Source organism: Nelumbo nucifera, chromosome 1 (genome assembly GCF_055504915.1).
Source record: "Nelumbo nucifera cultivar China Antique chromosome 1, China Antique-T2T, whole genome shotgun sequence".
Classification (NCBI taxonomy): Eukaryota; Viridiplantae; Streptophyta; class Magnoliopsida; order Proteales; family Nelumbonaceae; genus Nelumbo; species Nelumbo nucifera.
This window is the reverse complement of record NC_142649.1, coordinates 200502035-200524258: the sequence shown is the minus strand read 5'-3', so window position 1 is coordinate 200524258 and position 22224 is coordinate 200502035. Positions and strand designations below refer to the sequence as shown.

Sequence of the window (22224 nt, the reverse complement as noted above, 5' to 3'; positions counted from 1 at the left end):
CCTTTATTGGCCTCAAATCACAATTTTTAATATTTTTATAAATAAAAAAAATTAAAGACTGAATTAAAAAAACAAATTAAATATAAAAAATAAATATAACATATCTAAAACATAGTTATATGCTATTTATTGATAAAATATGTATTTACACATTGCAAATTGCAATGACTTGTGACAGTCTGACCCATTTGACCCAAATGGTCGAACCGGTGACCCACGACCCAGAGACAAAAACGATTTGGCCTCCATGTCGGTTTTTAAAACACTGAGTGGAAGTGGAACTCAGAGTCACACTGCAACAAAGTTGCCTTTTGATTTAAAAGGGCATTTTGGGCAATAAAAAGGAGGCCACGGTAATGACTTGAATAGGTTGTAAAGGGCTGAAAGCAACTACTCTCTTCAGTCTTACCCAGCGTTCTGTCGGGCGCACAAGTCATGAACCTACAAAAGCAGAGAAAACATAGCACATGGGATCCAAATAGGTGGGAATCGGCCATCCAATAACCGATAGTTTACAAGGTTGGAGGTGAATAGATCATTTAGACAATAGTTGGACTGATATCTACCAAAAATCTTCTATGCGCCACTTTTATATTACGGCTCAGAAGTCAGAATATAAGGATGATAAATCAGCCATCAATTTTTTAAATGTGCTTAGTAACGTCAATGGGTTCAACATCCAAAATAGGTCTTTGGAGAACTACAGAGAGAGAGAGAGGGGTCAACTTGTATAATACAGAATTGCCAAAAAAAAAACGTATTACTTCACACAGCAAAACAGCTTAGTAAAGCAAAAAAAAAAAGAAAAAAGGAAAAATTGAGTTAAGCACTTAAAACTCCACCAGTCCAACCTATATAAAATTTTACAAAAATGCGGGCAATCTTCCCTGGATCGATTTGAAAGTAGCATACAAGGGCCACTTACATTTATAATGGGTGAAAATTAACGAAGGGGAGGGGAAAGAGACACCCATCAAAATTACAATTTTCTCAAGGATTCACAAACCCAAATCATCTGTATCTGCTAACCCATAATAGCCTAAAAAGTCCGTGGGGGATCAATTATTGTGCCCAATCCATGAAAATCAGTCAGAAATTTCAACAACATAATCCCCCGCCGATCCTTGCAAAAGACATCCCACCGCTTGTTAGGTTCTCCATTCTTGACCCATTCGTAATCGAGTTCATGCATTTCCTCCACTTACAACAAGACTTCTGGTAATTTAGACCAAAACCCCAAGGTATACAGGGAATTTTACAAGACATAGTTGTAGATATGCACCTATCATCTTCTGGTAAACCTGCTTCTTCTTGTTCGCCTAGCAGGAGTCACAGAGGAAGCTTTGCCAACAACTCTTTGAGGAGTTGGCTCATCATCATCCTCACTGGTTTCATCGGATCTCCATCTTAGCCCATTATCTGCATCCATAACCTCAATAGGGGAGTCCCTGTTTTCATGGCTGAGAACACAGACCCAACGTAAAAAAGAATAAAGTCATATCAATACCCCTTTCTGCATCAGGATTCAAAATGAAGAGTGAAAAGCATCTTTACCTCCAAGATACATCCATTGGATCTTCTGCGGAAATGGCTTTCCAAGGCTTATCTGATTGGGCAGGCCTACCAGAGACAGTTGGGTCCCAATCTTGAAGGGAATCTTTTAAAAAACGATTGTTGCTGTTTCGTGTAGTGATTGGATCAATAGGATCCCTGAAAGAATATAGAGGATTATTCTTCTCCGCTTGGCTAACAAACCCGTTTTGTTCCATTCCTGGGGAGACTTTCTCAAGTCGATTGTCTCCAAAGTAACTACTCTGGAGCATCTTGGTTGAACCTTTGCCTACTTTCAGGGGTGTACTATTCTGAGGACTAACCAGATGACTTTCAGGACTTGAAGCATCATCCCGTTTAAAGTTTTGCCTCATGCCAATTAGAGATCTCCGCTCTCTGGTGGAAACGTAACTTGAGGTCAAATTGTCCCTGTTGTGAGGACTAGAAGGACCACCTGCAACAGAGGTGAGATACCTTGCAGGGAGAATGGATGGAGAGTAGAAGTTACCACGTTCAAATTGGGAATTTCTGGCAGATCCAACCAATTTAGCTGGAGTGTCAAACAATGAAGTTTTCTTGTAAGGAGTTGTATGATCCATCTGGAGAACTGAAGGATCACTTGACATTGGAAGCAGAAAATTGGTGGAAGCTGGCTGCTGTATCTTGAGAGATTTTGCACAAGTTTCAACATCCTTAGCGGCAGGAAGGCAGCAAACATCCAAGTTTCCACTGATAATTTGTTGCCTATGTACTTCTGGGAGCAACTCTATGCATTTATTCTGTCCATGACATCAAACCCAGTTCAGAACTTCTTACTTGCATACATACATTTCCTCTTGCATATATTTATATCTAACAAATATTAGAATAAAGATCAAAGTTCCTAAATGGAATTCACAAAAGACCAAAGGCAGAAAAAGCACTGTCCTCCCATGAAACCACCAAAATATAACTAGCCCATACCCGAAAAATTACAACCCAGAACAAGCACCGTCTTCTCATGACTAAGTTCCATATGAAGAAAACACACATCTCAAAGCATAAAGCAAAGATCAAAACATCGAAATGCCAGATACCAACAAGTGGGTATCAGTGTGACTATCAATATAACCAATATTGTAATTTTTTTATTCTTTTTATTTTATCAGCATTAGAGATTAGAGGGATGTATCCTACATCCCAAAGTTTTAAACTTCAAAAACCCTGTGTATTACAATATGCCCCTTTCAATATTTTTTATCCTTGGCATGAAGTAAACAGACCACTTAACAGCATGCATCCCCCACCCAAAAAAAACACTGAAATCCAAAAGGTGAAATGCAAGTAACCATTGATCAGTTCTATGAGTGGAGAGGGGAGCAAGTGATTTGGAACCCGAAATTCAGAAGACCTTTGTTGGACCAAGAAGTAGAAGAGTGTATTCTGCTACTGGAAAAGTTACAAGATACAAATATATCCAGAACTACAGCAGATGGATTATGGTGGAAAGAATGCAGTGATGGAAGATTTTCAGTTAAATCTTTCTACAATGTTTTGATGAGAGATAGCAGGGAGTCAGACCAGATTAAAGGTGTGTGGAGAAACCCAGTGCCCCCAAGGATAGAAGCTTTTGCTTGGTTGGTGGCGCATGACAGCATCCTAACATTAGATCACTTGAAATCCAGAGGCATAAAGTTAGCAAACTGCTGCTATATGTGCAATCAGGAGGAAGAAACAGTTCTTCATCTCTTCCTATCATGTAATGTGGCAGATTTCATCTGGAAGTTCTTCTCTTTCGAATTTGGAGAGAATGTATTTCTCCCTTCAGTTCCAGCAGAGATTTTCTCCAAATGGCCGAAAATCAGAGGAAATAAGAAAGCTAAAATCCTATGGAGTTGCACCCCATGCGCAGTATGCTGGTCCATTAAGAAATAGAAGGGTGTTTTTTTTTGATAAAAGAAAGAAATAGAAGGGTGTTCGAGGATAAGAATAGAAGCATCGAGTGTTTGATAGCAGGAGTGGGTAATCTGATTTCAGCTTGGGTTCTCAGCCTTCCAGATTTTGACCAAGTGAACAAATCTGATCTGTTAGAGAATTTCTGGGGCACTTTGGAGCTGAATCCTTTTTTATTCTTTTTCGGTTTGAGTTGACCTGTATTTGGTTTGTCAACTTAACAACCATCATTTTGAGATGTACTGCTTTTTATTTCAATAAAATTTCCTTTTATCCTTCAAAAAAAAAGGTGAAATGCAAGATTGCACCTAAAATTTCTCCCTCCTACAACCCACAGGCAAGAAAAACAGTAGGTTTTCCACTAAAATATTGTGAATGGGTGGATGAAATGCAACATACCACAAAAAAGCTGCTGAACAAGTAGAAGGGGTAGGGATGAAGAATAATGGGGAAGAAAAGGTGGACTCTGCTTCAAGAATAAGACTTACTACTGATGTTCAGTATTTACAAAGAGATGAGATTCTTGGAATGTGACCAGAAATCACCCGAAATAAGAAAGAAAAATCCCCATCCACCTACCAACCCTTCACCAAACTCTCATTTGGATATTCAATGGCATGACACTAACACTCAAATCTCAAACTCTCAAGTAAATAAGCAAAGAAGTCATAAATCACTTACCACCAATCCTGTTCTCCAGTGACTGATTGATTTAATTCTGGATGCAGCCAGCTCACTGATAGGTGTCTTTGAGGTGAAATCTTGCTCCAAAGTCTGAAGTTTATGATCAACTTGACATGCCTCAATGTATCGATAGCGCTGGAAAAATAAATAAAAACAGATTTCTATGGTAAGCGCTCAATTCATTTTCTGTAAATTGTAAAACATCACACTAAAATTAAAGGGAAAAAAGAAGAAGGTTCAAGGTAAAAGGTATAAGATAATACAGCTTCTAAGTTTTCCCAGGCTGAAGTTCGACATGCAAAGAAGGATGTATGATCTGACTAAAAAAAATAGAGAAAAAAAAAAGCATGGACATTGCCACATTGGAGACACTTTTGTAATAGACATTGATGCAAGATGTCAAAATATGTTAAAACTCCAAGTCCTATTAAACTTAAATGCTTGTCAGATTTTCAAGGTAATACAGAAATAGATCGACGGTAATTTAATTACAGGAAAAAGGAGTTATGTAGGATCACCTGCTCTGGTACCATATTGATGTAGGAATAATAACACTGATATCCACTGATGTAGGACAAACAACTCTGATACCCAATTAATGTAGGATGACCATAACCCAAGAGGCCAAGAGTGAACCTAAGAAAGTCTTTATTGGCTATAATAGAGTTAGGGATAACTATAGAACTAAAAACAGGGTTAAGGACAGATTCACCTAGGGAAGATAAAAATATAGAAAAAAAAAAGAAAACAAAGCCTAGGATATAATTTTCTAATTAAACTTTGTAGATAGATTTAGAATATTATGGGGTGATTTAATTCGAAAACCTTTTAAGTAGGTTTTCCATAGAAGGCCAATATTTTTCCTTCATGAGAGAAAGTGAGAAACTGCCAAGATTCTGGAAATTACGGTTTTAAATGGAGATTTAGGATGATATTTGGTACAATGAAAGGTGATGAAGACTTATGGGAGGCACACAAATATAAGAGCAATCACCGATGATTTGGCACAAGAAGGCAAAATTTGCCAACACATGAAAGAATAGTTTTCTATTTGAACTTGAAAAATACATGTATCTATTTTATCCTTTAAGCTGCATTTGGTAAGAATGCAAATGTAGAACCGAGGCAAATTTGTACTCCAGTTTTGCAGGTGCTTGGTAAGAATACGTCTTTAAACTGAAAATGAATATAAATTTGTTTTTTTTTTCCTGACATGTTGGCATTTAAAATAAGGACAAAGCTTGCTCCAAAAAATGGAAGCAATTTTTGCACTAAAAGTTAGGGGTGGACACATCCCGAGCTTTTCACGAGTTATATGAGCTTGGCTTGCGAAAAGCTCAATTCAGATATAGAGCTTCAAGCCGAGCTCGAGCCCAATGAAGCTTGACTTTATTTCTATATGTAATGTTTTTAATTTTTTATATGTATAATTGTTTATTTTTATATGTATAATTTTTTATTTTTTATATGTAAAATAAAATAAATAAGAGAGAAGCCACACAACAAGGAAAGAGAATCTAAAGGAGAGGGGCATAAAAATTGGAGTTCATTAGAAAAAAAGTTGGAGAGGGAAAGGAAAGGAGAGAGAGAGAGAGAGAGAATAGGGATAGAGAAGAGAATCCAGATAATAGAAAGGGGTGAGAAACATAAAAATTGGACTTCATTAGAAAACTAAGAGAAAGAAAGGACATAAAAGAGAGAGAATCTAACGGAATGATAAAGAAGAGGATATGTGGAAATATGCTAATAGTACATGGCAGATCAGTACAGACTGTACAAGGTAAAAAGAAAATGAGAGATAAAAACTCTTATCTCTTCCCACCCCAAGTTTCTGACTTACAATTGTGCCCAGAAAAAGTTTTTCTTCCCACCCCTTGTCTGGCTAAAGCATCAGCTACAGAATTAGCACAACGCTTTATCCAGTTGAAAGATAGTTCCATCTCTCTTGTCAGCCATCTAAGTTTCTTCTTTTCATTGCTGCAAATCCACATCACCATCTCATCACTTTGTAGGATATGTGGTTCATCTTTAATGAAATTACCATGCATTATATTTTCTCAAAAAAAAGAAAGGACATAAAAGAGAAAAAAACCACATATCCAAGAGGACAGAGAATCTAAAGGAAGGAATAGGGAGAGGAGAGAGAAAAACCCAAGTTACATATGGGAAGATTAGACATTCTACACATAACATAACACCCCTATTTATAGTGGTCGCTAGGAGAGGGAGACTAATCTTTTCCTCCCATAATATTTTTTGATCAATATATTCCTCCCATCATACCACATTTAAAATTCTTCTCTTCTGTTGCACACACTTCAAGATCACCATATTATAGTTTCAGAACAACAATTATTCCAATATTGGTTACGAAACAAAAGATATGTGTAGTTTTACTTTTCATACAATAGACTATGGAACCAAAATAAGGAAAAAAAAAAGTATATACGAGAGTTCAGTAGGTCCATATTAACACCATACACATAAAAGATTGCTTGTTGGCTGCAGCCAAGCTATACTACTACCCTCAAATCAAATGCCACTGTATCAAGACTGGAAAATGAAAATAAGAACTTGGATTTTCATATACTTTAGCAGATAATAAATATGTTCTATGCAATAGGCACTCAATGTCACAGAAAAAAAAAAAAAAAGTCTCTTATTACCAGCCAACGTTATACATAAATGTTCCCAAATCCTAATTGGATCAAGTAAAGACCAAAGAGCTTCCTACAAAAGCTTATCTGTTTGTGCTGCATATGGCACATCAAGACCATCCATCAGATGGGACCCACAGGATTGGCCACTTGTTTAACTCCACAGACCATATCAACCTAATATCCGACTTTGTATGGAGTTTTAACCAATTGGAAAATGGAAATAGCCAACAATAAAAAGTCATTACTCAATGATGGTCCAAAGCTATCCAGGGTCTTGGGCGGGGTGGACTGAATACAGGCCTAATTAGCACAAAGTGGCCGCTCTAAGACTCAAACCCCTTTCTCGTGCTTGTCATTAATACTTTCAATTTTTTAATATAAAGATTTTACATAAAAAAAGCATCCATTTTGAATTTGTGGCCAAAAGACCCTAGTTCATTTAGGGAAACTTACCAAACTCCATATTGCCAAACTTATTTCCTTATAACATAACCCTTCCCCAACTTCTAACTTATTTTAGATTTAAGGATTAAACAAACTGAACAATACGTAACAGCTAACAGGACAATCAGTGTACTCCCATTCAGTAAAACAGTCCAAAATTTGTCATCAAAGTCCCAATAAAAAAATCAACTTTACTAGCACAATCCCATCTAAACCATCAACCAATTAGATGTAATGACACCGTAAAGAAACCAAAAAAAGTAACCGAGTATAAGCATCACGTCTTAAACAGAGAACAAGTTCAGTTACCTCTAAAAGCAAACATACAACCTCCAGTTACCTCTACGATACAGTATTTTGGATGTTAATGTGCACAATGTTATGGGCCATAAATGAAATTTTTTTCTCATTCCCAAATTAAATGTATAGACCTGAATGGATACCTGAAGATAAAACACAACAAGTAGACTTCCAATTGTGGTTGAAGGATCTTCAGTGGCATAGTCTAAGAGACACTTGTGGAGATACTTCTCCTCGTCAGAATTCCAAGGTAATTCTATCATTCGATCAACTAGGTTTCGTCGGATGCATAGACAACAAATTTCTGTGACCAAAGCTTCCATCTGGTCCACCCAACTCACATATTGACCATTTAATCCATCTGATAGGGCCCGGGAAGATCCGTGCTTCAAATTATCTTCCTTCACCTTCATGCAATGTGTCCTCTGGTACATAAAGGATTCAGTCAACAGTCCACACTCAACTCTCACCCGAACTGCTGTCACAGCCTCACGAAGGGTGACCGGTTGCGGTTCACCATGCTCAGTATTAGCATAACCAGACAGCCCATCACGCCCAGACCACCGTAAAACCATCAGAGCTGCTTCAGGATTTTGCCTTTCTAGCAAAACTTGGGAGATCTTTGGATGTGTTACAGGGCTTGCAATTTCTGGAAGAAGACGACAAGCTTCCTAAAAAGAAAAAAGAAGAAAAAACAATTAGAAGGGTAAAATAAATCGAGAATAAAATTCAGACTTGACACTCCATAACAATCTATAAATTTCATCTACAAGATAGTAGGAAGGACAATCAATTTTGGATAGAATGGATACAGAACCAAAAGCCTTAGGGAAATTTTATTTCATATAACAAGCAGAGTTATTATTTGAGGATATTGCCCACGCAAAACCAGGGTTCTTGTAGTAGATCCCAGCCAGTTAAGACTTAAATTAGGCTTTTTTACTTTCATCTGAGTTGATTTGAACAGGCATAGCTGTTGAATGAAATGCATATGCATCAACTTGAAGGTAGTAAATGGGATGAACCATAATATAATAAAAATACAATGAATATATGTAATGTCATCTTAGTACCCTGATAAAAACCAGATCTAGGATTTAGATCTGAAAGAAAATATGAAGAAATTATCCATAACTTACCTGCAATGCCTCATCTGTATGATCATCCAGAAGATAGAATGTTAACGATTCTAGTAGAGAGTGCCTGGTTATACCAAATGTAGCAGCAAAATCATCTATAACATATCTCCACTTTTCATCAGGCATTGTCCAATGCCAATCAAACAAGTAATACAAGAACTGCCATAAATTAAGGGGAACAAGGGAAAGAAATCGTATGTAATTGGAATTAGAACCATGAGCAGAAGCATTTATACAGATAAAGGATACAATTGCACGTTTTGCAACTACCATATCAGAACTTCCATATAAAAACAGCATGTCAGTAGCAGCCCGCAAATTTTCAAATGGATAGCATCCCACAGCTCCCATCCTAGACCTGAAGATTGACAATGAACTTACATCCTTCTGCAAGGATGTAACTTCTAGTCCATCTCCCATGGCTTGCCCATAACCTTGTTCTATCTCAAGGTTTGATATTGCATCTTCAATGAAGAGGGTGGACCCATCTTGCTGGGTAGACTCTTGAGAACTATTAATCATGTCAGGCCATGCACGCCTGATTGCAGCTGACTTCCTTTCACGAACGTGAGTGCACCATGAAGTGAAATTAGAATAACGTGACTTAACGCTCTCAAGAAACTGATGTTTTATACACCAAATCATGATCTCCAAATGCTGAGAAGACAAGAAAATGTAGATAATGGGAAGATAATCAGTTATATGCTGAGACAGTAGATTTTTTATCACTGTAAGCATCTCTCAGATCTCCTAAGCACAATCAAACTCATAAAATAAAATAAGATAAAGAGAAATATGATATCAATATGATGTGATGGTAAAAATAAAATTATAATAAATGCATGGAAATAAATAAACCATATCATATGAAAATGAAATTTGATACGAGACAATAGAAGCATTTCTGAGTCCAACTGACCCACAATATAGAAAGGAAAAAAAATAAAGCAGATGTCATACAACTTAAAACACAAATATAACCATCAACATGTGGTCCCCTCATACATGCAATACAAAAGCACCAACCAAATTAGCATAAAAAAACTGAAATGTGTAATGTAATTTGGTATCACAAAAGTTAACGATAATGACATGATACAGATAATAACACATCACCTTATCAGGCACACAAGTTCTTTCAATTCCGAATCCCAACTCACAAGTTCCAGTAATAGTTCAAACAGTCAAATATACATACCTAATGACTCATCAACTCAATAATAAATGCTTCAAGGGTTTAGAGTAATCAAACCTGCTTTGCTTTTAATACATTCTCTTGAAGGTGGTGCAAGTCATTAAGCTGTGCAGAAAGAGTTCCCCTAAAAGATGATTCCAAAACCTCAAGCACAGTGGAGATACCAGAGAGATGCCCTGAAAACCTTAGTAGTAAACCCAGTCTTGTTCTCATCCCTTCTACTTCAAGAGTATCTGTTAAAAATGTGTTTAAGGACCTGAACGCAGAATAGGCCTCTGGCTTTTACGAAAGGAAAAAACAAACCAAAAGTAACTTGATTCATATGTAAAATTAATTGAAACATAAGGATACAAATTCCCCTAAGATCTGAAATGATATTGTCAAATGTCCGTCTGCACCAATCTTTAACAACTACTTCATCCAGCAGAAAAGCAACCACGGGGTTACTAGACACAGCACTTTCATCCATACAGACATCTGTAACATCTGACGAATTTTGTCAAGAAACATACAAACAGAAGCCATTCACAATGCTCCAGTACCTCAGATGCCTTGTTTCATTTATTTCAGACTTCTGTGAAAAATATAAATGATTACAATATTACATTTCTCAATGGTCACAGGAGATAATACTTTTCAACAAAAAAAAGAACTGCAGCAACTGCACTTGCAAAAAGCATTTCCAAGGATGCTAAATACTAATGTTTACCAAAAGAAAAATACAAAAACTTTATCAACTTTCAGTTTTTTCCTTGCGGTTTCTTTTCACTAGTTTTCTAGAGAAATCCCTACATGAATAGAAAACCAAAAGAAATTAAAAGAAACATTGTCAACTTGTACAAGATATTTATAACTGTGCACCCAAAAAGAAGATTCCAGGCAGGCCTGGCTTAAGATTTGCATACATAAAAAATGGAGCATTATTCCCTCAGCCAACTAAAGGAAATAAAGCACCTCAGCCAACACTGTTATTAACCAGCAGCCTTTGGCCAATGGATGTTGACCAATTCGACCTCGACTATTCTCTTGGTCAAATGATGAGACCATGACTATCTACAAAAGAAAGCAAAAAGAATGATACAGTGGCTGATCAAAGAAGATGTGCCACTATACAAGATATTTGTAACTTGCACCCAAAAAGAACAGGTAGGCCTGGCTCAAGATTTAAATACATAAAAAATGGAGCATTATTCCCTCAGCCAACTAAAGCAAATAAAGCACCTTAGCCAACACTCTTATTAACCAGCAGCCCTTGGCCAATGGATGTTGACCAATTCAAGCTCAACTATTCTCTTGGTCAAATAATGAGACCATGCCTATCTACAAAAGAAAGCAAAAAGAAGGATACAGTGGCAGATCAAAGAAACCAAGTTGTTCTCCATGGCAACATCAAACAGGCAATAAAGCCGTTGGATGTCAGCTGTCAACTGCTTCTCCCCATCTTCTTTCTCTTGGAATCTGTCATCATATTTTTTTGAGATAAGACCAGCCTCCATGCATTCATAGTAAAGACGATGACTGATTCTGTTTCCAGTCTTTGGTATTGGAATTCTACAAATTGGGCATAGATCACACCGCTGACTACATTCAGCACACAGTGAGGCATGCCTACATGAATTTAACACATGATGCACATAGCGCCCACATCTCCCCAAGTCTCTAGTTGCTCGACAGCGCTCAATTTTTGCTTCATTGCACAATTCAATAAGATCAATTGATGCCAAGTGTTTCAATACTTCCTGAAATAAAAAAACACAGAAAAAATATATATACAGAACATTTCAAGAAGTAGTATAACACTCGACAAGAAAAAGATTAAAGTAAATTGCATCAAAAAAACTGAAAAGTTAGATGTGGGTAGACCATAGATAATCGCCACTTTTGTTGAAGGATACAAAAGAAGCAACCTTTACTTGCTTAAACATAAATTCAACATAGAAATTTTGAGTGAACTAACTTACCAATCTCCATGATGAAAGAATGGGACAGAAATACCCTTGCATTTGTTCTTTGGGGCGGATGAAAGGGAAAAAATTCAGCTAGAAGGAGTTGAGGGAGAATAAGATAATTGTTGAAAGAATAAAGAGGCCCCAAAAAATTGCATAGGAGTAGCAAAATCTCAAAGCTAAACATCCACAAAGACCCCTTGGCCCTGCCTCAGCAAGAAACCAACCCAATTGCATTCTTGGATGAGATATTTCACATAGAGTTTGCAGTCTGGACAGGCTTTATACCCTTTGCCTTTCTAGAAAGTAAAAATTCCAGATGGGAGGCAAGTAGACTAGGAGAGACCATGAAATCAGAATTCACCTTATCCTTTAGACAACTGGCTCAAAAGGACAAGGAAAGAGGTCTTTAATGGGAGTTCTGTCACACCATAAACCAGTCCAGAATTTAACAGGTTTATGAAACCCAGACTTCTTATGGGTCACTCCAGAGGACATGAAATCTATGTTACCCAGACAAAGCAATGCTTCAGTTATCAAAAGAACAAGAGGCAGATACAATCACACCTTTTTGCATGAAGCATAACAGCAAGATTACACTTACTAAGGATGACTCACGAGTTATATCACCAACAAATTACACTTCAGTTATATCACCAACAAATTACACTTCAGTTATATCACCCACAAGTGGAATGAGTTTATTGATGTAAAAGAATGAGTAACACCTATACCCCGGTAGGTAAAGAGAATAGCATATAAAACAGCCTTAGGCTTACCATGCATACCTAAATAAGCAATATTAGTTCCAGGGCATGGTGCCCTCCAAACAAAAATATCCCTTGGAATCCTAGCCCTAGCCAAAGAATCTGCTGTTTTATTTAGCTTTCCTGAATAAACAGTTCAAGCTGGTTAAAAGAACTTTTTTTCCTTCTCTAGGTAAAAAATTTAGTGCCCAAGGACCACCTGAATCTTAAGGCATCCAATTTTACCAGTTACCACCATTTGGCAGTCTCCTACTACTACTATTACTATACCCATGCAACCTGATGAAAAGGACAATTATGAGGAAGATCCCTTCACCTGCTGGGCCCAAAAAGCTGATTAGGATATTCTCCCCATCATCTTTAAAGTTACTCCTATATCAAAAGCCCTTGGATTACTTAAATAGCATCCATCAAAATATAATCTTGTTCTTCCAATTTCTGGAACTTCCCTCACCAATCACATATTCACATGCTTTCTTCCAATAAGCAACTCTCAAGTGTAACACCATGATGAGATCATAACCAAAGACTTTTCGGTTATTTAGAAATTAAAAGGCATTTAGTAAGAAAGAGGTTTTCAAGTTTCCAAACACTAAGATTAGCATTGTTGATCCCCCCCTTTTCTGATCTACAAATTATGCCCAGTTCAAAAGATGAGTTTTTCCACATCCCCCCCAACCAACCTCTTAGCAAATCTTTTTCAAACACTAGTTCCAAAAATAAAACTGCCTCAAGATCCCCCCCCCCCTCTCTGATTTACAAATTATGCCCAGTTCAAAAGATGAGTTTTTCCGCATCCCCCCCAACCAACCTCTTAGCAAATCTTTTTCAAACATCAGTTCTAAAAATAAAACTGCCTCAAGATCCCCACCTGAAAGATGTCCCTAGAACTATTTATCCACCCTATATTAAAATATAAAAAGGCAGCCCAGTGCATGAGGCTCCTGCACATACAGAGAGACAGATGTACACAGCCTTACCACTGTGAATACAGAGAGGCTATTTCCAAGATTTGAACCCTGGTCACCCAGGTCACAATGGAGCAACCCAACAGTACACAGCCTTACCACTGTGAATACCTACATAGAATGTTGCAATCTTCCACAAATAGATTAATTCCTAGCAAGGAACTTTCTCTTCTTTCATGCACTCATTTCCAATTGGAGGATATCTAAGATTTGGTCATCTTCAAAAAAAAATAAGCTCCATGAGGAAGAGATGATACAACATCCAATCCACCTGGACCACCTCCCTTCTTTTCAATGGAACTATGCAATAATCTAATAAATCTAATCCTTGCAAATGAAATTAAAAAAGGTTGAAAATAAAACTATGAACACTCTAGTGAGTAAAAAATTGATAAATAAGCTTCATCAGGCATTACTTCTTGGGAAGATTGTATGGTAACAATTAAAAAATTGCAAATGTTTCTTGAAAACCCATATTCTAGGCATTTCTCAACCTTCTGTTTTTACAAGGGAGAGGGTGAAGTGGACATAAATTTCATGGAACCAGATAAAATAGATGTTGCTTACTCAGCAAAACTAAACAGAAATATCAGATACCTATAGTGATGAAATGACAAAAAAAATCTAAGACAAAATCCAGGCAATAGAAATTTTCTCAACAGCATAGGCATTCAGAGAAAAGATGAGTTATTAATTGAAAATGGAGGAGAGAATCCAGCCCCTATTATGAGTATCTTACATCAAGATGTAAAAAAGATCATAAGATGCCAGACAAATCATTAAATATTGCATCATTGAGATATTCATGCCAAGCAAGAACCAGGAGGTTAGAGCTGATTTAATTACTACTACAGAAAAGGAAAGGCATCAGTGTATAAAATACATATAAATATAGAGCATTTATTCCAAAACTAAGGTTCAATATCATTTTGCCTGACTAGAGAGGCACCCATCTAAAGATAATTGAAAGATAAGCAGTGTATCAAAAGTGAGAAGCAAAAGAAAAGCACAAGGGCCCTCTAGCACCTAAGGCACAAGGTGACGCATGTTCCTTGACAAAGCAAGCCTTACATCTATGAGAAAAAAACAAAAAAAAAATTAATAAAAAATTAAAACATAAAATATGGAAATTTGAACTTTAAAAAGATAAATGTTTTAAAAAGTTTATTAGCTCAAATCCAAATACACAAACATAACAAACAAATTCAAAGTGAAAGTGAAATGCCCTGCATTCTACTTTGAATACTCAACAATTCAAACATGCTAAACTCTGAATGTGTTTGCTTATCTCGTAGTTGTACTACTTCAAGTACCTAGTGTGACATTAGACGCCAGATGTCTTGCATTCCTAATCCCATGAGATTGGGGCCTTTACATCGATATCTCTTCAAGGCCACAGGGGAAGGGGGTCAAAGAAAGTGACACTAACCCTTTTCTTTGCTCATATATATAAGAGGGCTGGTTTTATGGTTTTGGCTGCAGTTCATTCTATTTAGAATTAGGGGCCATAGATTAGGTGCATTAATATTGCTTCTTTAGCAAAAATTTTGCTATTTAAGATCCAATTGGTAAAAAATGAGAATTCAAAACGCCAATGTGTTTTGTTTCTTTTAAAAATTAATAGATCATTACTAGTTTACTAGTGCACAGGCATTAATAAAAGGTAATATAAAAGCTATTAAACCATGATAAAGGTATGAAACAAATAAATAACCAAAAAGGCACATTTTTTGGTTAGGTGGGCACTATGAGATGGATGTTATGTGATGATTAAAAGATTAGTTTTATTTTGCTGGAGTGTTGATTGAATCTGACAATTTTAAGCATTTTGGGGCTGTGGTGTTGGGTTTTAATTGTAATTGCTTGTAAGGTGGGGCATTATTATTCTTTTTGTAGTTTCAGTTGTTGTTGGGGCCACAGTGCCTTTTTGATAAGCTTATACTTTTTATTTTTAAAGAAATCTCTTGTCAGGTGTGCCTTTTAAAACACTAAATATAGCCAGTATTTTTCAGGTCCATGTTGGACAATACTGGCCTAGAATGGATATTAATCAACTAAAACTTGTTACGTAGCAACTTAAGAGCCATATTTTAATCAATAGATTAGTTAAAACTTTCCAAATTCTCCACTGTCGGTATAGGGTGAAGATGATTGTGGATTGCGTCTTGCTTATCCACATTTGCCACCTTCATCATTATTTTTATCTTTTTAGTCAAATTCATAGTCTGTAATAGATGGTTACCTTTAGACTCCTCATGGGATGAAATAATGATGCAAGGAATCAAAGAACATAGAATGGAAAAATGCATTCAATGCTTGAACATAATCCTGGACCCAAATTTCAATTCTTAATCCATGATGGTTGATTATTTGGTAATGAGAACCAAGTGCATTCACCTTCTAAGGCAAAACCATTGTGGATCCACAATCCAGGATTAATGTTGTATAATGAAAATGAGAACCAAGTGCTTTAAAGTTCTATAAGTTATAGAAAAGTGGTCATGCACTTTGAAAAATCTAATGGCACTTTGTTTCTGGCATCTAGAAGTGTAGGCATGGTTCAGTGTCTAGTTAATATAGTCAGCAATGTCAGGTCTCTAAAAAGTCATCCTCATTCAAGTATCATTATCCCATCAACTCGGACTTGAGAAATGACTGTTATAATCAAGATATGCATGGAACAAGGCAAAAGTTGACAAACACCTAGCTAGTCTTTGTATCATCCTCATATCACCCATCATGCAAAACAGACTTTGTAAATATATATACCTCGACGCTTTTAAAAAAGAAAACAACTATGGCTATAAGTTGTTGCAAACTCGCAGTAGGGGCATATCATATCGTATTCCTAGCCAGATTAACTCCCACATAATAAAAAGCTATAATAATGGGTGAAATTGCTCAGTAAGTTCTATTGATTTTCCTTGAATTGTACTGCCAATTCAGAATATGATGAACTCCGTTACCATTACTTCTTATTTTAAGAGAGGTGAACAAGCAAACAGATAAATCTTCAAAACCGTGGAAGCCGCCAATTACCCGTTTCCTTGATTCAGATTATTGCTATCGACTATGTTGTAGAGCATCAAAAATCAGAAACTTGCAATGGTCAAATAACTTAAGTTGATCCCTTAGGTAAACCGATCCTTGAAGCTAAAGATTTCAGTTTCGTAAGTATATGTCCGCGGATATACCTGAGCAATGAAGCAGAAAAGGGGGGAAAGTAGCACCTGGACATCCTTGCTGTTGTAGTTTGGCTGCAGCGTCGGTGTGGCAGAGCGTAGAGGGCTTTCACCATTGACGAACTCGGAGGAAACGACACCTCCATCGGATCTTCTCCTTTCCATAACACGAGCAAAGAGGCCACTTGCAGAAATGCGAGTTTATCAAGGACTGCAGCGAGCAGCAGAAAAGTATATGGAAGAGAATAAAGGAGTTGGCTATTAGCCTTAAGGAAACAACGCCATTGTTCAGTGTTGAACCTCGAGAAGAGTTTCTATTTTCTAGGTTTTGTGCGTTCTGCGCGTAGAGAGCAGGTTTTTGAAAAAGAGGGGAAAAAATGGAGCGTTCTTTTTCTCTGCTAATAATATACGGAGGTAAATGTAGACCTAACTATTTGGCCGTTGGATTAGAATCTTTGGATCCAAGTATACAACAAACAAATTCCTTGCCTCTCTTCGCAGGAGCTCGGATCTGCTACCCGTAAAGACTACGCACAATACTACAACCCCACATCGGGATTCAAGAAACCGGAAACATCCTTTGGTGTACTCTGTGTAGACTTGTGGGAAGTGCTGTGTATAGGCTTCTATTTTAGTGTCTTTTTTGTTTTTAAGAGGTTTTATTAATCTGATAGAAATAATGATAAAAATTATTTGGGTAAAATACAAAATCTTTTCCTGAAATTTTTAACAATCATAAAAACCTCTCTTATAATTTTATTTTAACAAATACCTCCCTTGAACCTTTGAGAAACTCACGAAAACCTCCCTTCCGTCAGACGGAAATGTTAGATTGATGCACCAGTTTTTTCCAAATATCTATTCTACCCTTATATAAATTATTTTACATACAAAATTATTGAAATAATCTCATTTTAACTCAACAAAAAAATATATTTCAGTAATTTTGTCTGTAAAATTACTGAAATAATCATTAAAAGAGGTTTTTATTGAGTTAAAATGGGGTTATTTCAGTAATTTTGTTTGTAAAATAATTTATAAAAAGGTAGAATGGGTATTTGGAAAAAAACCGGTGCATCAATTTAAGGTTTTCGGTATAGGACAGTGACGAAAGGGAGGTTTTTGTTAAATTTTTCAAGTTCAGAAGAAGTATTTATTAAAATAAAACTATAAGAGAAATTTTTATAATTATTTTAAAGGAGGTTTTTGTATTTTACCCAAATTATTTATGCCTCCCAACGATTTTCTATCAAAATACTCATAGCTAGAGATAACTTTTATCTCAAAAACTGGGCGGGGTTAGATGGGATTGAGGCTAATCCAATTTGTTAAGCCCCCACCCGTAATCCAACTCTTTTTCGGGTTGGATTTGTATCTCTGGCTACGCTGACGTTGCGTTTTTCCTTTTTAAAACATGAAATTAGGGACCGTTTATTTTTAGTTTTCGAGTGTTATTTATTTTTTGGACTTGAAATTAGGGACCGTTTGTTAATACCCGAATATGCTGAACCGGAAAGTTTATCGGTGGGATGTGGGAATAAGATTTTAAGGAAGTTGTGGGCTTTTTATTATCTAATTATTTTAACAACTATAAACTTTCATAAAAAAATATTTTAACAACTAAAAGATAAAGCAATAAGCCTTTTAATTCATCAACTGCAGTCATTACCAAATGAGCTCGAATCCCCTACCCACAAACTCTTGCCCTTTGTAGAAGATGGCAATGCCCCATTGTCACAAGTGACTCCTTCATTGTGCCATCAAGCACCTATTGTCGTCCCATCAAAGTGTCTACAACGTGCCTTCATGGTGTCATCATGTGTGTCATGGGTGGGCTATGTATGTATCTTGTAAGGGGGACCGCCAATGGCGTTATTGTAATTACTTAGTATGATTTTCCACTCTTTTGATGTTTTCTTATGCCACTCCCCCAAAAGCTTAACATACTCTTTGAGGGGAGGTAGGTAGTCGAGTGAGTCATAAGTGTGTAAAGGTTAAGCACGAGATCCCCTCGACACTGAACTATGTGTTTGTGTTTACCACTGATTAATGCAATACAAGTTGTCTTTTGTCTAATTTGTGTGCCTTCTTGTTGCCTTTTGTGTGTTGTTGCTTGCATTTCTAAGCTTTCTCGACCCCATCGAGCGCCGCACGGGGCTTCGTCGATTAGCCCCGTGATAGTTGATATCAGAGCAAGTTGCTCCTCAACACACGTGACCCTTGCATAGCAACACTAGTGGTGGCGCAATGAAGAACAACAAGGAACTCATTGACGAGATTCAGCATGGCCTTGCCCATGCTAGAGAGACCAATGAGGCTCTGGGCGATGAAGCCATTACAAAGAAGGCCCCGAAGGGTCGCACATCCAAAACAAGCAAGCGTGACAAGTCAATTGACAAGCTTGCTGCTTTCGACACACGCATCCTTCGTTGCGAAGTGATTGTTGGGGAGATGCGTGACCGAGTAGAAGAAATCCACCTGAACTTGGAAACAATTGAGAGCTCCATGGTGGAGCTAGAAGCCCGTTTAAATGGCATTATGAACGAGGTCCAAAACGTCCTGAATGGCACCCTCAAGGAAGTCCCTGGAACAACATCCCGACAAGAAGGGAGCTCATCTCGATCCAACATCCAAGACCAGGTTGATGAGATGAGAGTTGAATGGATGGCCATGAAAGTAGCCATGGCCGCTCCTACTGACCTCCAAACACAATTGGATTAACTAAGAGGAGACATGACACTCCTCAAGAGACTAGTGGCCAGCACTCCAAGCCCCTCCACAACACTGGCCCCTACTTGTGTGAAGATTCGAGAGCCCACACCTTATGCCGGCTCCGGAGATGCTAGAGAACTTGACAACTTCTTGTGGCAAATGGAACAATATTTCTTTGTCGCTGGCATTGATGATGACCTAACTCATGTTCATACAGTAATCATGTATTTGACTAACATTTCTATGCTATGGTGGTGCAGGCGATGCCAAGACATTAAACGGGGTACGTGCACCATTAAGACATGGGCTGATTTCAAGCGAGAACTAAAGCGGCAATTCTACCAAGAGAACGTGGAGTACCTGGCACGGAAGAAGTTGAAAGCACTCAAGCATGGGGACTCACTCCACGACTATGTCAAAGAGTTTTCATCACTTACCTTGGAGATCACGAACATGTCCGACAAGGATCTACTATTCAACTTCATGGATGGACTGAAGCCATGGGCCGAACTAGAGCTCCAATGCCGCAACGTGCAAGACCTCGCCACGGCAATGGCAGTGGCAGAGCAACTTAATGAGACAAGCTTGTTAGATGAAGAAGTCCCTAAGCCAGAAAGCCCACGTGCCCCAAATTTGAGTGGGGGAACAAGTCATCCACACCCTCCGTACAACAACTCCAGCTTCAACAAGCCAGCCAGACAAGACTATGGGAAGAAGCCATAAGGAGAGAAAGGCCCTCAGCACCAATACAAACCCAGAACCGTTGGGCCCCCATGTTCTTGCTTCCTTTGTGGGGGGAATCACTTGGTTCGCAACTGCCCAACAAAGAAGAAGATCAATGCCCTTGTCGCCAAGCTCAGTGATGACGAGCGAAGTGATGAGGAAAAGTTAGTGCAGGCGCCAAGAGTGGGCGCCCTTCAACTCTTCAACGCCATGGTGAAGAAAGAGGCCAATCATAGAAGGCCAAAGAAAGCCCAAAGGGGGCTGAAGTATGTAGACATCCTCCTCGGTGGGAAGCCGACTCAAGCCCTTGTTGATACAGGGGCCTCCCACAACTTCATTTCGGTTGTCGAGGCCAAGCGACTCAATCTGAACATTGTGAAAGAGACAGGGTGGCTTAAAGTCGTGAACTCCAAGGCCAAGGCGATTGAAGGCATGGCTCGTAGGGTTGATCTCCAAGTTGGGCCATGGACAAGCAAGACTAATCTATCAGTGGTACCCCTGGATGACTTCCAAATTGTCTTGGGAATGGACTTCTTGACACAGGCGAAAGCAACACTCATGCCTCATATCAACTCTCTGTGCATCTTGGACGAGCGCTCCCCTTGCATGGTACCAGTTATGACTTCTACTAGGGTTCATGGGAAGCAAATTTCTGCACTACAACTTTTTCATGAAGAAGCCTTGTCCGACGCCAACATGGAGGAAGCAGAGAAGTTCCCCACTCTACTAGCTGAAAAAGCCACCCCTAAAGCCAACCTCAACAGCAGCAAGAAGCAGCAGGCCATCAAGCCATCTACACCACTCCAGCAACAAAGTTTGTGCACGTCGACAACCGTCAAGCAAAGCAGAAGACCCAAGGCTATGTCCAAGTTCGCCCACACCTACTACCACAACCACCGGGGAGAGTGAGTGCCACCCAAGCCATTTAGGGACCACTTTCGCACCATCCCTCATACTGAATCACGTAGTAGCCCTATGAGTCACCCTTGGGGAAAAATTCATGGGAACCGACACCCTAACAATCCAAAATACCATTTTGACCCTTACCTGGCCCAAACATTCTCTATAGCCAAGCTGAATCAGCCACCAACATACCTTGAGGCCGCTAGGAAAGGACTTAGCTATAGGAAACCCCAACAGAACAAGCCAACCCAACCATGCCACCAAAATATACACCTCGGCCTTGGACGACAGCCGGTTCGTGGAACAATAGAAGAACCTTCCTTCCGCATCAGTGACTCTAAGGGACCAGCCAAAGCCGATCTCCGAGGACGTAGATCGAATTGAGTGGGGGAGATTGTCACAAGTGACTCCTTCACCGCGCCATCAAGCACCTATCGTCGTGCCATCAAAGTGCCTACAACGTGCCTTCATGGTGTCATCATGTGTGTCATGGGTGGGCTATGTATGTATCTTGTAAGGGGGGACCGCCAATGGCGTTATTGTAATTACTTAGTATGATTTTCCACTATTTTGATGTTTTCTTATGTCACTCCCCCAAAAGCTTAACGTACTCTTTGAGAGGAGGTAGGTAGTCGAGTGAGTCATAAGCGTGTAAAGGTTAAGCACGAGATCCCCTCAACACTGAACTGTGTGCTTGTGTTTACCACTGATTAATGCAATACGAGTTGCCTTTTGTCTAATTTGTATGCCTTCTTGTTGCCTTTTGTGTGTTGTTGCTTGCATTTGTAGGCTTTCTCGACCCCATTGAGTGCCGCACGGGGCATCATTGATTAGCCCCGTGACACCATGGTCCCATGGGTACTGGGTAAGGATGGGGGAAGAGTTTGTGGGTATGAGACCTAGATTGTTATCAAACAAAGTTCCTTTTCGTATTGGGCTAAAACAAAAAATCATGGCCTTGGATCTATTACAATGGCCCCACCAGAAGAATTGGGATATATTCTTCATACAGGGCACCTCACAATGACCTTACAGGCACATCCAACTGTGCATTGGGAACATCTCCCATAAACAATTACACAAAAATACAAAAGATATTCCCAATGCACGGTGAAATG

General features: G+C 38.4%; 1 protein-coding gene across 2 annotated transcripts; it reads right to left on the bottom strand.

The window, feature by feature from the left end:
- Nucleotides 1-705: 705 nt before the first annotated feature.
- On the bottom strand, nt 706-17146 carry HOS1 (ubiquitin-protein ligase). Of its 2 annotated transcripts, none has more exons than XM_010277071.3 (10): nt 16817-17146; nt 11254-11644; nt 10257-10391; nt 9963-10138; nt 8960-9367; nt 8711-8869; nt 7715-8242; nt 4165-4302; nt 1555-2330; nt 706-1460 (listed from the first exon to the last, which is right to left on the bottom strand). In XM_010277071.3, exons 1-10 carry the CDS (start codon nt 16931-16933, stop codon nt 1286-1288), a joined length of 3003 nt encoding a protein of 1000 aa, XP_010275373.1. In that variant the 5' UTR covers nt 16934-17146; the 3' UTR covers nt 706-1285. The 2 variants fall into 2 exon arrangements, with proteins under 2 accessions (XP_010275373.1, XP_010275371.1); XM_010277069.3 differs by having other exon boundaries at nt 16781-17100.
- Between the last annotated feature and the right edge of the window lie 5078 nt (nt 17147-22224).

Coding starts and splice junctions, on each gene's coding strand:
- HOS1 (XM_010277069.3), bottom strand. CDS start 16,933: ATGGAAAGGAGAAGATCCGATGGAGGTGTCGTTTCCTCCGAGTTCGTC. Junction 11,645..16,780: donor TTTTCTGCTTCATTGCTCAG/GTATATCCGCGG, acceptor TTTTTATTTCAG/GAAGTATTGAAACACTTGGC. Junction 8,243..8,710: donor ATACAGATGAGGCATTGCAG/GTAAGTTATGGA, acceptor TTTTCTTTTTAG/GAAGCTTGTCGTCTTCTTCC.